The sequence below is a fragment of the Ochotona curzoniae genome, unplaced genomic scaffold (assembly GCF_017591425.1).
Source record: "Ochotona curzoniae isolate NIBS_2020 unplaced genomic scaffold, NIBS_Ocur_1.0 scaffold_2453, whole genome shotgun sequence".
Classification (NCBI taxonomy): Eukaryota; Metazoa; Chordata; class Mammalia; order Lagomorpha; family Ochotonidae; genus Ochotona; species Ochotona curzoniae.
The window spans coordinates 30,548,651-30,564,461 of NW_024467094.1; the positions used below are offsets into that span (position 1 = coordinate 30,548,651).

Here is a 15,811-nt window from a genome sequence, read left to right on the forward strand (position 1 = left end):
ATGGGGGTGTGAGGGTTGCCAGGAAGCTGAGCTCGGTTTCTTTAAGAGAGAAAAGAGGGCCACGAGATGGTGAGGTCTAGGGGGCCTGGGTGACAGGATTCCATCCCCCAGGGCTGAGCCAACCAAGGCACTGGGCAGGCCACTCTGAGCTCCCATGGCTCCCTGGCCCTGGGGTGGGGGTGGAAAGACAACCAGGAGCCTGTCATGGATGTCCCACAAACCTTTCTTGTCCCCAGGTGGGGGCAGTGGGCTTGCCCAACCTTCCCCGTCCACACTTTGGGACTGTTGCCCCGCCCCTGTGGGCATCAGCTGGCACCCTGGCAGAGCAGCCCTGGGTTTGAGTGGGCCCCAGGGACACTGATGCAGCTTCAGGAGGTCATCAGACCCTGGGCACCAGCACTGGCTGGGCACAGAGACTGGGTGGGGGCATGCCGGAGCCCACCTGCCTGTGCTGCCAAGCCCTCCTCGGGACCAAGTCCGCTCCTGCCTGTGCCGTCAGCACTGCCCTGCAGGGGGCGAGCCTAATCCCACCTGAGCACTGGAGAAGCGGTGGTGCCGTCCAGCCAGCCTGGGACTTGGGGCATGTTCTGGGCTCCACTTGCTGGATGAAGAAATAGTGACAGCTTAGGGTTGCCCAGTGGGGCAGGATGGGAACCCAGACAGCTGAGCTCTGGCATATGCACAGCCATGTCCACACTGCATGCTACCAGCCGGGGCCCAGGGCTGAAAACCTGATGGGCAGGAACCAAGGTCATCTCCCCACAAGCCAGGAGGCAGGTTCTGCTGTTCTTTCCTTTCAGGCCTCAGCACCTATGGCCCAGAGAGGGCAATGGAGTTGTTCTGTGACACACAGGGAGCTTGTGGCAGATGTGGCTTCATGGCAGGCAGTAAGAGGGGCCTTAATAGCCCCTACTGGCTGGAGAATGTGAGCAGAAGTGGAAATGGACAGGTGGAGACCCCAAGAGCTGGAGTCTGGATCCCATTTGCCCCAGAAATCCCTGGCATGGCCAGCAGGGGGAGCCTTAGGTGAGTACCGAGTGCCCCTTCAGAGTAAATGGCTCAGAAGTGACCAGGGGGCAGCTGTGGTACAGCCAGCTGACTGTGGCTTATGACACCCAACCTCCACACTCAAGTGCTGACCTCCGTTCCTGCTTCTCCTCCGCTGCGGGCCCAGCTTCCTGTCAATGCGCCTGGGAAGGCGCAAGGGTGACTGCCCAACAGCTTGTGGTCCTACCACCAGAGGATGGCGCTCTTGGCTTCTGGTCACAGGCTGGCCCAGCTCTGGGTGTCATGAATATCTGGGAAGTAAACCAAACAGGTGAGAGATTTCTTTCTCATGATCTGAGTCATTCTGTCTTCCAAATAAAAATAAACAATTTTAAAAATTATATGCTCGGGGCTCAGAATTTTGGCATAATGGATTGAGTTGCTGTCTGCAATGCTAGCATCCTATATGGTCACTGGTTTGAGTCCTGGTTGCTCCATTTTTCATCCAGCTCCCTGCTAATGCGCCTGGGAAAGCAGCAGAAAATGACCCAAGTGCCTGGCTCCCTGCCATCCACATAGGAGACCTAGAAGAGGCTCCTGGCTTTGGCTTGGCAGTCCTGGCCATTGTGGTGGTTTGGGGAGTGAACCAGCAGATAGAAGATTTCTCTGTCTCAGTAACTACATTTCATATCTCTTTTTAAGCTCTGTGTTCATATGCATCCACTCTAATTTTCATTGCTGTCCTGCTATTTTTAATCCTTATTTTGTAAACCAACACACTGAGGAAGTGGGACCAAGTGACCTGACCTGGTCACACACCTTGGAAATGGCGGAGCAGGGACTGGGCGTCCCGAGCTGGTGTGCCTGGCCACGCTGGTCCCTCTTGGCTCTTTATCTTACCTACTTGAAAGGCAGAAAGACCTAGAAAGGGACTTTCCTTCCATCGGTTCACTGTCCCCCTAAAGGATTGCCAAAGCTGGGGCTGGGCCAGACTGAAGCCAGGAGCTGGGAGCTCCACACGGGTCTCCCAGGTGATCCCAGGGGCTTGCTTCCCCCCAGGAGCACTAAGCAGGGAGCTGGGCTGGGAGCAGGGTGGGGCTTGAACCCAGGCTCTGTGAAGATGGAGTGCAGGTGCCCCTGGCTGCCTCTCCCTCACCTCCCCTTCCTCATGGTGGCTGTTTCCTGGTGTGGGAGAGTTGAGGGTCGTGAGGTCGGGGACAGCAAGGAGAAAAAATGTGCTTTCTGGCCACTTGTCACACCCCCGCCATGTTCACACTGCCTCTTTGGTGCTAAGAGGAGCCAGAAAGGTGAACAAACAGGACATGCAGATCCTGTGTTCGTCCCGAGGATGGGTGTGTCTGGGACCTTCCTCTGGCATCCCCCATCCCTCTTGGGAGAACAGCTGGCCAGGATTAGGGTAGCATCACCCCAACACGGGAGCAGGAGAGCCCTGTACTCCTGGTGGGAGGGGGTTCTCACTTCCCAGTGCCTCTGGGAGATTTCTCCAGGGACTCTAGATGCCCTCGTCCCACCCTCAGAACTGGGGGTGGGGGGGTGCTGTGTCACCCACTTGCTGGGCTTGGAGTCTTCGGGGGGCATAGGAGGGATGGGCTCTGCAATGAAGCCCACCAGGAAGGAAGCCTGGCCTTGTCTCAGCAGAAGAGGGACGCTCAGTGGCCAAGCTCACTGGCGTTTCCCCCACCCACACCCTGTTTCTGGGACCATGGGGGCAAGTTTCGGGGGTGGGTAGAATGAGAGAGGAGGGGCAGGCCGGCAGCTCTGAGCTTTTCTGTGCAGCCCCCAGGGCCGGGGGCCTGGGCAGGAGGAGGGGGCAGAGCAGCTGCTGGCGATTTATTAAGCAGTCACGGAAAAATTGGTTTATAAATTAACAGCTGTTTTAACTTTAGGGCCTCTTCTTCAGGGAATGGAAGCAGCCGACTGGACCGGGATTGGAGTGTGTATGAGGCTGGTGGAGAGCGCGGGAGGTGGAGAGCTCCAGCAGCTGGCATTCTTAGAGGGGCAGTCTCAGCTGGCACCTCGGGGGGCACCAGGCAGTGGCCAGAGCAGGGGGTCTCCAGGTGCTGGGGGCTGACGCTGCCCCTCGCTGTGGGCCACAGCATGCTCTCTTCGCAACCACATCCCAGCTCTTCCACTGGGGGGCGCCAGAGAGCACGAGACGGCTGCACTCGTTTCTGCCACCAGAGGGCAGCGTCGGCACATCCATTTGCTTCACCCGCGATCTGTGCAAAGCCGTGGTCCATCGCTGAGCCAGAGGAAGTCGGTCCTGATGGTGACTACGACACGGGAAAGAATGGGGGTTGTGGGTTAGGCAGCGCTGGAGGGTCGGCATGTAGCGCCGCAACTGCCAACTGGCATTCTGTATCAGAGTGACAGGTTCAAGTCCCGGTGGCTGTGCTTCCCATTCAGCAAGGGAGTTTGGCCCAGGCTCTTGCCCTGAGGCCACCCCCTTGGAAGACCTAGTGGCAGATCCTGGCTTCTGCTTTGCTCAACCCCAGCTGTGGTGGCCATTGGGGAGGGAGCCAGCACAGGGAGCTCTCTCTCTCTGCATCTTTTTACTTTGAGTTTTTTCCAAAGCAGAGAGCGAGAGAGCGAGAAAGAGCTTGTGTCTTCTGGTTCACTTCCCAGTTACTCCCAACAACCAGACTAGGCTGGGTGTGCACCAGTAGAGAGCTTGTGGCAATGGGCCCAGCGGCATGGCCTAGCGGCTAAAGTCCTCGCCTTGAACACACCGGGATCCCATATGGGCACCGGTTCTGGTCCTGGCAGCTCCACTTCCCATCCAGCTCCCTGCTTGTGGCCTGGGAAAGCAGTCTCGGATGGCCCAAAGCCTTGGGATCCTGCACCCGCGTGGGAGACCTAGAAGAGGTTCTTGGTTCCCGGCTTCGGATTGGCGCAGCACCAGCCATTGTGCTCACTTGGGTAGTGAATCATCGGACGGAAGATCTTCCTCTCTGTCTCTCCTCCTCTTTGTATATCTGACTTTGTAATAAAATAAAAATAAATTAAAAAAAAAAAAAGAGAGAGAAAGCTTGTGGCAGGAGCAGAGCTGAGCCACCTAAGGCTGGGGTGCCTTCCCGAGTACGCCCCGACCCCCCCGACTGCTGGGCCTTTGCCTGCACTCCCACTCCCAGCCTGCCCAGCAAAAAGTGGAGCATCAGCGAGGACTGAGCCCAGGGCTGTCAGCTCAGGTGACTGACATATTCATCTCTTCCCCGATCCCTCAGCTCTTGTGAGCACGTGGCGCCATGGCAGGCAAGCGGTGAGGTAAGGGACACGTGGTGGGAAGGACCGGTCCCAAAATAGTGTGCTGGGAGTTAACAGGGGGGTGTGCTCGGAGGTGCGCAACAGGATGTTTTAGGGAGATAAAAATGTTTCCTATTTCCGTGGCAGTGTCAGCGCATGCCATAGGCTTTAAACAACTCTCTGAAATGTGTGTTTGGAATCGGTAGCTTTATGGCATGCACGATGCAACCCAGACAAGTGTATTCGTAAACTACGTAAGCACCAATGTGGGTTTGCTGAATGGCGGGCAAAGGATGAATGAATGGATGCTTCCGATGACCGCTGTGCTGCTGCCCTCCCTGTCCCCGCTGAGGGTGCTCTGACCACTCCTCTTTCTGGTCCATGGCTTGCCCCGAGGGGAGCCCTGGCACCGTGCTTTCCTCCTGCCCTCCTTTCTTCGCCCCAGTGGTAGGGGAAGATGCCCCCATGTGCCCAGGCAGCTGCCTTGGCTCCTCTAAGGCTGCTTCCCGGGACTTCCTGGGGCCTCCCTTCCAGATGCCACACGCAGCTGCCAAGCCAGCTCTGGTTCAGTGATGCCAAGGTCAGCCGGGCCATACCCAGCCACAGACCTGCAGCGCTGCGCCCCTTGCCCAAATCCTGGCCGACTCTGCCATCTGCTGGCTTCTTTTGAAACTGCAGCTCCAGCGCCGCAGGGACATTTTGAAGATGGGATGGGGGATTATCTGAGTGGGGGGGGCAGTGTGGGGTTGGGGAGAGTGGGGTGGGTTGTGTGGTGTGTTCCTACACTGGGCAGCCATTCATCAAGGTTCATCCTGGACCATGGTCATGTCTGCTACCTGAAGTGGGTTTTGAAATCTCAGGAAACTGAAGCACAGAGAACCAAAGCCATTCATCCAAGTTCACACCATGATAACAGCCCCTGAGATTGCTACCTGGCCAACGTGACATAGGAAAAGGGACAACATTCCAGACTGACCCTCTCTCACCTCCCAGAGGCAAGTCAAGGACTCACCCCACCTTCCCACCAGGCACACGGTCCTCCGATGTGCCAGGCACCGCAGGCAGCACAGGGCAAGGACACACGGGCAAATGGCACACATCCCTGTACCCTGCACCCCAGCGGCCATCAAAGCTTCCTGCCGGCCCTGGGAAAGCGACCCACAGCTCAACCCCAGTTAAGTCAATCGAGGTCTTGATTCATTCCTGTGCCTCTAACTCAGGAATAATAACCTAGGAATGGCACCTATTTACATCTCATTTGCATAACATTAACTTTAAGTCAAAGGGAACACAAGTTGCCCTAGCCCCTTCCTTCCCAGTGCGCCCACCCCCCCCACCTGGGCCTGGTCTCCTCCCCAGCCCCTCCCTGCCCACTCTCCGTGTCCCCTCCTCCAGCCCCCGGTCTCCCTCCCCGACTCCTCTACCGCCCACTTGAGAAACTTTTCCCCAAGTTCTCTCAAAGTCGCGTAGGATCCAGGAGAGAGAAATCGAAGTAATAAAACCTCATTTAATTCCTCACGGAGGGCAGGGCGGCGCTGCAATTATCCTAATGCGGAGCTATTTTTACTTCCTCCCCAGCGCCGGCTTCTGCCCCTCTCCCTGCCTCCCTGTCTTGCTGTCTATCGCACACGTTCCCTCTGTCTCTTCTGCCTCTGTCGTCCTTCCTTCTCAATCCTGTCTGTCCCTCTGTCAGCCAGCGTCCCCCAGGGCACAGGCTGGGCGCAGAGGGTAGAGACACCCTCCTGCACCCCTCCAGGCCCTGACTTGCAGCCCACAAGGGATTCTCAGCTCCCGGCTGGCCTGGCAGATGTGCCCGCCTGGATCAGCATAGCTCTTCCTGGTCTAGGGCCTGCCAGAGCTCTGGGGCTGGGGGCCAGTTCTGCATGGTAAGCCCTCCCTGGCCATGCCTATGCTGGCTGCAGGGTCCCCAAGGCTGGAAGCTCCAGGAAGCAGGCCTTCCTTTCTGCTCATGGTATATCCAGCTGGCCCCAGTCTTCTGTTCCGCCCTAGGCTACAGCATGGAAAGCCACAGGTTCCCTTGCCCAGTGGCTGTTCAGGTGACTGGAGCCTGGGCCATGCCCCTTGGGAATACAAGTTGCAGGCCAAGTCAGGGGCTGCCAAAGAGGCCCACACCCCTGGCCCGCCACCTGGCATCTGGCCGTTTGCTGAAAAGTCAACAAGTATGTTGGGTGCCAGGCCCATTGTGGCTGGAGGATGGTGCACTTGCTGGCCAGCAGTGAGCAAACTGGCCTCCATTCCCCTGCCCCTGGAGGTGGCCTGACCCCAGTTCCCTCACTTCCCTGGTGGCACAGGGAGTGCACAAGTTCCCAGGGCAGCTGAGGTAGGAGAGCTCCTGGCTGTCCCAGGGCCTGAGAGTCCCCAGGAGGGGAGATGCCACATGGGTGTTTACATCTGCGCCCCCTTGGCATGCAGACCCCCACCTGCAGCAGGACAGACAGCCTGGACACTTCCCCTGGGCCTTGCTCCCTGTAGAGGTGCCACAGCTCTGTAAGTTAGAGGTTCACACCCCAGAGGCAGGGCACTCACTCCCCTGGCTCTCTTCAGCAGACACCCAACTGGCACACGTGAGGACACACGTGCGACACCAGACACCCCCACCTCTGCTCCCCCCCGGCTGGCTCCGTGCCCCCTCCCATCAGATCTGAGGCCCAAAGGTAGGGGACAGGGCAGGGTACCACCCCACCACGGGGCAGGCTGTGAAGGGGGGGTGGGGCTTGCACAGCCTGCCATCACCTTCACTGCCTCCGGCTTCCTTCCCGCCCCCATCCCGCCCCGCACACAGGCCTCCCACGCGCTGCCACTCACGCTCACATGCACCCACACCCTGTGCTCACACACGCACCCGGTCCCCCGCCACGGCTCGGCAGGCCCCTGGCATTCGCACCCCCTCCCTGCCACGGTGACTGACAGGTGTCCTCCCACGCACACCTTGTTCACGCTCACTCGCTTTCTGGGACACCCCCAATCACGACGTGACTTGGGGATTCTGTCCCGCAGACCTGAGTGCGACTCCAAGCCCAAGCCCCGGGCAGGGAACCAGTTACTGTGAGACCTGATGCCAGCCCCTGTCCGCTGCCCTTTGGAGGGGGGCATCGCTCCTCTCTGCGGGGCTCCATCAAAAATGCAGCCTCAAGTTCAGGGGCGACTGCAGGGGGCCCCCAGCCCACTCCAACCCAGACACACACCCCCACCCCACCCCTCAGGAGAGGGCAGGGCGCGGCTCTCAGCGCTCATTGGCCACATCCTCCAGTGCCCTCCCTCCGAGGGGACGGGCTGGGACCCCAGGGCTGGCACGCGGCGCGGAGCCCAGCAGAGAGACTCGGAAGAGGGAGAGGCAGAGGGAGGCAGACGGAGAGCAAATCCGCGCGGGGACGCTCCGGGCCGGGAAGGAACGAAGGGCAGAGAGACCCGCGTGGCGACCTGTGTGCCCCGGGCGCGCGCGGAGCCTGCACCTGGCCCCGCCAGCAAACCCGAGCGGCCGCCTCCCGCTCCCGCGCCAGGTCTGCGTCGCGAGCGGTATTTTTATCCGTGCGTGAATAACCCTGCTCCTCCTCCTTTTCTTCCTCCTCCTCGCCGCTCGCAGCCCGCCCGCAAGCGGGTAGCCTAGCACGCACTGCAGCCCGAGACCCCGAGCCGCGAACCCCCCACGCCATGGATCCCAAGGACCGCAAGAAGATCCAGTTCTCGGTGCCTGCACCCCCTAGCCAGCTCGACCCCCGCCAGGTGGAGATGGTAAGGGGGCCACCCCTCAGCACGCACACCGGGGGCTTCTCTGCTTTTCTCGGGGCGCTGCTGGGCAGGGCTGGCGAGGGGCGGCGGATCAGAAGAAGCTCCGTCTTGGCCAAGACCGAGGCGCGGGAAGTTGGCGGGAGACTCGTTACTTTTCCCAGCGCCTGGGGGCCGATCCCGCAAGGAGTGGCGGCGGGGAGGAGGGCTGGTCGGCCACTCCCGGCCACTCCCGGAGCGGGGCTTGACCATCCTGGACCCTGCAGAGTCCCCCAGGCCTACTCCTTTCTGGGATCCTGTCCCAGGACAGGTCAGGATCCCCTCATGTAAACACTTTGGATTGGAGCCTTTTCGTGACTTGCTGCTGTCAGCCCCGGACGCCCCCCCCCCCCAGGGTGTGCAGCACACCCCCTACCCCTTCAAGTTAGACTTCTTCCTACAGCTGCCGGGGTTTGAGGAGCTTGCTGGGAATTCGGGGCCTCCGAAGGCTGGGGGGCAGGGACAGAGGGCTCCACTGCCACCTCCCCTAGCACATAGTCACCTGTTGCTGAGACACTGCATGGCAGAGCCCTGAGCATGGCACTCAGTCCTTTTGGGCAGAGGTGGGGGGACAGGACAGGGAGGCCCAGGCGTCCAGCCTGCAGGGGAGGCAGCGCTCTGACCTCACCTGGTTCTCTTCGCGCAGTTCCCTGGAGCTCAGAGGGGACCTAATTACCGTCAGTTGGTCTGATTGCCAAGGGGGTGGGGAGGACAGTTGCTGGGCGATCTCAGCGGGTTCCACCCCCCCCCCCCATCACCAGGAGCAGCAGCTTGGTGCATGTAAGGAGGGCACCAGAACTGGGCAGAGTTCTAGGGTTCTGGGGACACGGTCGGAGGCACCCAGTCCCAGGTTGCTACCCCCACCCGTCACCTGAGAGAGAGGGGCAGGGCAGCCATCAGGGGCAGGCAGGTTGCGAGGCCTGGCTCTGCCTCCCTGGCAGCTGGACCTGGTGTTCTGCAGCCCTTGAACTGTCGTTTTTCGGGTAGGGTCATGTGGCAGCTGTGGCCATTGACACATCTGCCCCAGAGGACCCAGGACTGGCAGCTGGAGCCCCAGCCGGCTTTGGCTTCCGAGATCTGCTGTCCGCTGGAGCAGCCGGACATGGGCTGGGGTTCTGTGACAGGTGCCTCTGGCCGGGCTCTGTGTGGTGTGTGACCGTGAGTACACAGCCCAGCCTCTGAGTCCTGGGCCTTGCCTGTCAGATGGGAGGTGGTGGAGGAGCAACAGAGCTCCTTGGAGTTTTGAGAGTCTTGAGTTCAAGTGCCCAGGGTGAGCGTGTACCCGGGGTGCACCTTCCGTACCCCACCTTCCTCCTTTTCCTTAGATCCGGCGCCGAAGACCCACCCCTGCCATGCTGTTTCGAGTCTCAGAGCACTCCTCCCCAGGTAGGGCTTGGGGCCCATCCCCACGCTAACTCTGATGCTCTCCTGGACCCCCTGCTGGGTCCCTGGAGTGGGAGATGGAGCTGAAGCTGGTGGTGGGGAGTAAGCAAGGCCCCAGAGTCCAGCTCTGCCACCGCTTTAGCCACACTTCTCAGACCAGACTTGAGGAAAGAGAGGGCCCTGTTTCCTTTCCCAGAGCTGGTGATTAACTGACTCTCTCTCTCTCTCTCCCTCCCTCCCTCCCTCCTGGGGGGCCTCATCAGAGGAGGAGGCCAACCCCCACCAGGTGAGTTTCCTGGGGCAGCTGGAAGGAGGGACACCGGATCCTTCGGGGTGGGGTGGCAGGATGCCCACAGTGGTGCCAGCCAACCCAGGGTACCACCCAGGAGGCTCATTTACATATCAATCAGTCCTCCTTGGAGAGCCTGATGCCCGCAGCTCCTCTTCCGCCCTGGCCTCTGCTCAGACTTGCAGGGGGCCACTTGCAGAGGGGCTTACCCTGAACAACACGAGTGGAGTGGAGTGGGATGGGTGCAGGACCCACTCACAGAGGCTGGAGCAGGCTGCCTGCTGGGAGGGATGCTATGGAGGGGGAGGTGTTGGGAGGGGCCTCTGGCGGACACCTTTGACCTGCACACTCCCAGCAGAGAGCAGCAGGAGAGGGGCACCACAAGTCGAAGAGAGCCAATCCCTGTGCCTACACACCCCCCTCGCTGAAAGGTACCGCCTCCCTCTCATGCCCACCCAGCTCATTTCCCTGCTGTCCCCAGGATCCCTGATGGAGGGAGGTGGGAGGCGGGGCTTGGGTCGAGGGGAGGCTTTGCTGCCTGCTGCCCAGCCTGTGCATGGAGACTGAATCTGTCTTGGTCTGATTAGGGTGGCTCGGGCCCTCAAGGACAGACTGTGGGGTGGAAAGGCCCCCTGTGACAGGTGGGCATGGCTGTGACCATGGCTTTGTGGGCCTCTCCTCTTGGCAACTGTGAGCTGTGCTGGTTTCCATTCACCATCACAGGGTGCCCTCTCCTATGTCAAAGGCACCTGGCTACTTCCACACAATCTCTCGGAGCAGCACATGGGAGACCTTCCCGGTAGGCTTCAAGCAAGACTGGGTTTGTAGGACCTTAGGAATTCACCAGGCAGACTAGAGGGAGGAGACATGCGAAGGGATTCTTATGGGGTGCAGCTTGGGGGAGAGGGGGCCTCTTCCCACGGGATGCCTTTCCACCCCATCTCAAATCCTGCCTAAGGCGCTTCCTGCCGGGCCAGCCAGCCCACTCCTCCCCAGAGGGAGGCAGGGGAGAGAGTCCAGAAGGGTGTGCTGAGAGCTCCCTCCAGGGGAAGGGGGTGGATAACAATTTCCGAGCACCAGCCAAGGTCAACAGGTGCACCTGTCGGGCTGCTGCCAGGCTGGGGGGAGAGAGGCGGGGCTGAGAAGAGACGAGAGCTGGGGTTCCTTCTCTTGTCACGAGAAAGGACAAAGAGAAGTCAGAAGCCATAGAAGGGGGCAGTGTGCAGGCCCACCTGTGGGGAGGCATGGGAGAGTCCCAGGCAGGTGCAAAGCAGAGAGACAGGGAGAAGGTGGCATCTCCAGGAGAGAAGGAAGTCCCTTCCTGATCCGGATTTGGGGAGAGTCCGGATGGATAAGAAGGGGGGAAACTGGACCTTGGGCTCCTGATCACGGCCCCCTGAGGAAGTGGGACACAAAAATGTGCTCCATCTCCACTTCCACTGCCCCTACATCTTTCAGGGAAGAGGAGGGGGGCAGGCGTGAGCAGTCTGGGGAACTTGAGCTTATCAGGGGAAAGCTGGCATGAGTGAAGGGTTCAGGGCCCCAGGGTTGGAGACAGGTGTGGCAGGAGACAGCCTAGCAGGGACAAGGGGCTGATCCCAGCAAGCCTGCAGTGCAGCATGAAGGGGAGGCCCACGCGGTGCCAGCATCCTGCACACCTGTTATTACTGGGGCTTAGGAACCTGCTCCCCTTCTGCTGGGGGAGGCTGCCACCGCGTCACACACATTCCTCCTGCCCTCCCGGCCTTTCTCCAGCAGGAGGGTGCTGTTTCCTAGGCTCCAGCCCCTTTCTGAGAGAGGCAAAGCAGCAAGCAGATGGGGGTGCGGGTTGTAGGGGAGGGACCAACTGGAAAACCCTGAGTCTTGGGGTGAGGTGTTCCAAGGTAGCACTTTCACACTTGGTTCAAGGTGAAACTGCCGCGTCCCCAAGGCTGGGGCAGGGCAATTTATCGTGCTTTTATTGCCTGGGTCGCTTGCCCAGAGCCGGCAGGAGGTACTGGGCTTGGAGGTGGGGGCAGGGTGGGGCTGCGTGCACACACAATGCGTCCTCTGTGCCTGTCCCCGAGTTGGCAGGAGTGCCTTGCCCTGCTCACTGCACCACAGCTTTCCAGCCTGCAGCTACCCCACTGGGTTTCTGCAGGAAGGGGGTCACAGTGACCTTGCTCCTGGGCTTGGCATGGGCCTGGGGCAGTTGGGGGAGGCCAGTGTCCCACTTGCTCCCAATCCCTTTTTTCCCAAGCCCCTGCTCCTGGCCATCCTTGCAGCCGGAGCAAGTCTTGGTGGTGGTGGTGGTGAGGGGGTGTTGGCTTCTTTCTAGGTCGTCACAGAGGGAGCTGGGAGCTTGGGGATATGGGTCAAAATTGTGGGGGCCACCTCTGCAGCCTCCTCACATTCTTACCCTCAGAAATATTGCTGCCCCCTGGGAGCCCTGTGAACTGGGGTGGGGTGGAGTGCTGTGTGTGGTGGGTAGTGGGTACGATTGGGGTCAGCAGGGAACCATTCCCCACAGAAACTGAAAGGGGGCATATGCTGAGGCCTCTAGGTGCTGTGACTTCTACCCAGGGTGGAAGCTGGTAGATACAGACCCTCGCTGAGTCCAGGGAATGTTAAGCTGTCTTGTTACTCGTCTGGTCTTGCCCAGTCTGGCGCCCTGTGGAATAGCGGTGCTTTCTGGTGCCAGCCTCCTGGGGGAACAGCTTAAGAGCCAGACAAGATTGAGTCCACCCCCCACTACCTTTGCCCTGGTCTGTTCCCCCTCCCCCACTGCCTGCATGCGCTGCCACCCCCCTCCCCGCCCTGCCCTCGATTCCAGGGCTGACCATGCCACCGGGGTGACCATGCCACCGGGGCACCCTGTGTCAGCTGTGCAGCGCATTGCCGAGTCTCACCTGCACTCCATCAGCAACCTGGGTGAGAACCAGGCCTCGGAGGAGGAGGATGAGCTGGGGGAGCTGCGGGAGCTGGGCTACCCACGAGAAGAGGATGAGGAGGAGGAGGAGGATGAGGAAGAAGAGGAGGAAGAAGAGGACAGCCAGGCTGAAGTCCTGAAAGGCGGCAGAGGGTCTGGTGAGCCAGTGGTCCCCCCGGGGGTGGGGGCACTCCTGCGTGAATGTACTGCTACGTGCCTCCCCCTGTCAGCCTTTCCCACTGCACACTGCAGGGACAGGGGCCTGCTCACTGTGCAGGAGCCTCGTGGGGCTCCTGGCCCGAAACCTGGGCCTCCTCCACCCTCAGCTCAGCCCTCGCCCAGCCAGGTTCTCCCATGACGTCTGCCTTCTCCAGGCATTAGGCGAGGCCACCTGAGGCTCTGGTCCCCAAAAAGGACCTCCAACCCAAGGAGTGAGATGGTGGGGGAAGGCTCATACCCAGGCCACTGAGCCAGCCCAGCACCTTCACAGCCCGCATTTATTTATTTATTTATTTTACTTACTTCTTTGAAAGGCAGAAAGGGAGAGAGATCTTCCACCTGCTGATTCATTCACCAAGTGGCCACATGAGTCAGGTTTGGGCCAGGTTAAAAGGTTAAAGCTAGGAATCCAGAACTCCATCAAAGTCTCCCACGGGGGTGGCAGAGGCCCAGGTACTTGGACCATCTTCCATTGCCTCTCCAGCTTTATTGGGAGATGCTAGATTGGAAGTAGAGCAGCTGGGAATTGAACCAGCACTCTCACATTGCAAGTAGCAGCTTAACCTGATGTGCTCCTGACCTGAGCTTCTGAACCTGTGTTCTCTGTGGCCCTACAGGACTGACCCACGGATTTGTCTTCTAGGATCTTGTGGCTATTTTCTCTCCTTTTCCTTTCTAGGATGGATAGAAGGGTGCCCTCTAGTGTCTAGATTTAGAATTTGGGACTCAAGAATCTACCTAGCTCCCGACAGGTCCAACCTTAGTTGCTTAGGGAAAAAAGGAGACCAGACAGTGGTTTAAACCCAAGCACCTCCAAAAACAGACAGCTTGTCTCCTGCCACGGCTGTCCCTTCTGTGCTGGAAGGCTGTGCCACATCTGGCCCTCCCGATGTGCAGTCCACTTTGAGGTCTCATCCTTTATGAGAATGACCACCCTTGCACACAAACACCCTGGCAATGAGCACAGCAGCTTCTGCTGCCAGCCACAAGTGCCATGCTGGAAGTGCCAAGTCAGCTGTTGCGTGGCCCATGGCCTGGTGACCAGGAGGCAAGAGGAGGCTGCCCCTCAGGACAGGAAGGCAGGCAGGCAGGCACTGGGTCAAATGACAGGAGTACCGCAGGGAACAATATTTCCACCACCACTCCAGGGTGGCTCCTGAGGGCTGGGCTGGACAGGGACTAAGCTGGTTTCATTGAAAGTCACCAACACAACTTTCTTCTCACTGTCCCCTTCAGAAGGCACTAAAATGTCTTTTTAAAAAGTTTTTATTTTTTATTGGGAAGGCAGATTTACAGAGAGGAAAGACAATGGCCAGAGCTAAGCCAGAAGCCACTCCAGGGTCTCCCACACAGGTAGAGGGTCCCAAGGCTTTGGGCCATCCTCCATTGATTTTCCAGAACACAAGCAGGGAGCTAGATGGGAAGTGGAGCAGCCAAGACACAAACTGGCACCCACATAGAATGTCAGCACTTGAAGATGGAGGATTAGCCAGTTGAGCCACTGAATCAACCTCACCCCACCCCCATCTTTTTTTTGAAGGGTTATTTATTTATTTGGGAATTACACACAGAGAGATTTTCCATCTCTGGGTCATTCCCCCAAATAGTTACAACATCTAATATCCTGGGCAGACTGAAGCCAGGAGTCTGGGTCAGCACTTGGGCCATGTTCTGGTGCTTTCCCAGGTGCATTAGCAAAGAGTTGGATCAGGAGTGGAACAGCCCAGACACAAACTGGTGCCCATATGGATGCTGGCATTATGGGTGGTGGTGTAAGTTGTGACACAATGCAGTCCCCCCCAGCTGACATGTCTAAGCCACACAGCTTAGGAGCCATGCTCCGCCATGATGCCCTGGGAAGGGCAGGCTCAGAACATGTGTTTCCACCTGTTCTTTCCCATCCTCAGCTGGGCAGAAGATAACCTGCGGCCAGGGTCTGGAGGGGCCCTGGGAACGCCCACCCCCTCTGGATGAGCCCCAGAGAGACGGACACTCGGAGGAGCAAGTGGAAGATCCAGTCCTAGGCGGTGAGGCTGGGGAATGGGGTGTGGGGTGAGGCTGGGGTCATGCAGGGTAGGGCCAGGCCCTGAGTCCCTCCCTGGTTACCTTGGTTACCTTACAGAGCCTCAGGGGCCTGCTCCTGCTGAGCCTGGCACATAGACACCCATTCCTGCATCTTCCAGAAGAAAGTGGAGGGGACATTGCTGCTCCCCAAGAAATCCACTGGGCCCCCACCCTGTTGGTACCCTTGCCCCTGTCCTGCTAGTCCTGCAGCTGCTAACTTCTAGGAGACTAAGGCTGATCTGTGCTTGCCCACTGTGTGTTTGCCCACTTTTGGCCGATGCCTAGAGAATCCCTCCTGGGCACTTGCTGCCTGATGCTGACCCTTTGCCAGTCCTTCCTCCATTCTCCCAGGGGGCGGTGGGATGTGAGAGCTCCCCCACTGGACAAGCGGGGTCACCGGGAACAAGGACTTGCCTCTCACAGTTCCCCATTCCTGGGTCCAGGAGACCAACAGGGCAGGACCCTCAGATCTGGGGAAAGGAGGTGCCTGCGGGTGCCCTTCGATCCTTTTCCTTCCTTTCTCCCAAGGGAAGGGGCGGGCACGTTGGGAGCCCCATCCCCCATCCTCCCAGCAGGGCCCAGAATTCAGGAACCAATCACAGCCTCTGTATTTTGGAAACCTATCCCGCTCACCCCTGCTCCCACTGGGTGTTTGGAAGAGGGACTGGCAGAAGCTGCTTGCTGCTGTCGTGTTGTGCTTCTATGCCAGGAATGCCGCTTGGTATCTGTCCTTGAGGGGGTGCGCGGCCGCGGGGAGCCAGGTCCCGCCAGCCGCTCCGTCCCCTCCGTCCAGGAGTCCGGGCTTGGACCCCCCTGCCCCGGCTGTAATAAATCTTTGTAAATAACTGGGCTGAGCCTCCTTTTATTTATTTTTTTTAGGGGCACGCGGCAGAGCTTGGGGGAAGCGGGGT

The 15,811-nt window shown here is 59.3% G+C and overlaps 1 protein-coding gene across 2 annotated transcripts; it reads left to right on the forward strand.

Moving 5' to 3' along the window:
• The first annotated feature begins 7,730 nt into the window (after nucleotides 1–7,730).
• On the forward strand, nucleotides 7,731–15,745 carry PPP1R1B (protein phosphatase 1 regulatory inhibitor subunit 1B). 2 transcript variants are annotated; one of them, XM_041000900.1, is made up of 7 exons: nucleotides 7,731–8,004; nucleotides 9,363–9,423; nucleotides 9,684–9,706; nucleotides 10,068–10,140; nucleotides 12,572–12,775; nucleotides 14,744–14,881; nucleotides 14,959–15,745. In XM_041000900.1, exons 1-7 carry the CDS (start codon nucleotides 7,924–7,926, stop codon nucleotides 14,994–14,996), a joined length of 618 nt encoding a protein of 205 aa, XP_040856834.1. In that variant the 5' UTR covers nucleotides 7,731–7,923; the 3' UTR covers nucleotides 14,997–15,745. The 2 variants fall into 2 exon arrangements, with proteins under 2 accessions (XP_040856834.1, XP_040856835.1); XM_041000901.1 differs by having other exon boundaries at nucleotides 14,744–14,876; nucleotides 14,957–15,745.
• The last annotated feature ends 66 nt before the right edge of the window (nucleotides 15,746–15,811 follow it).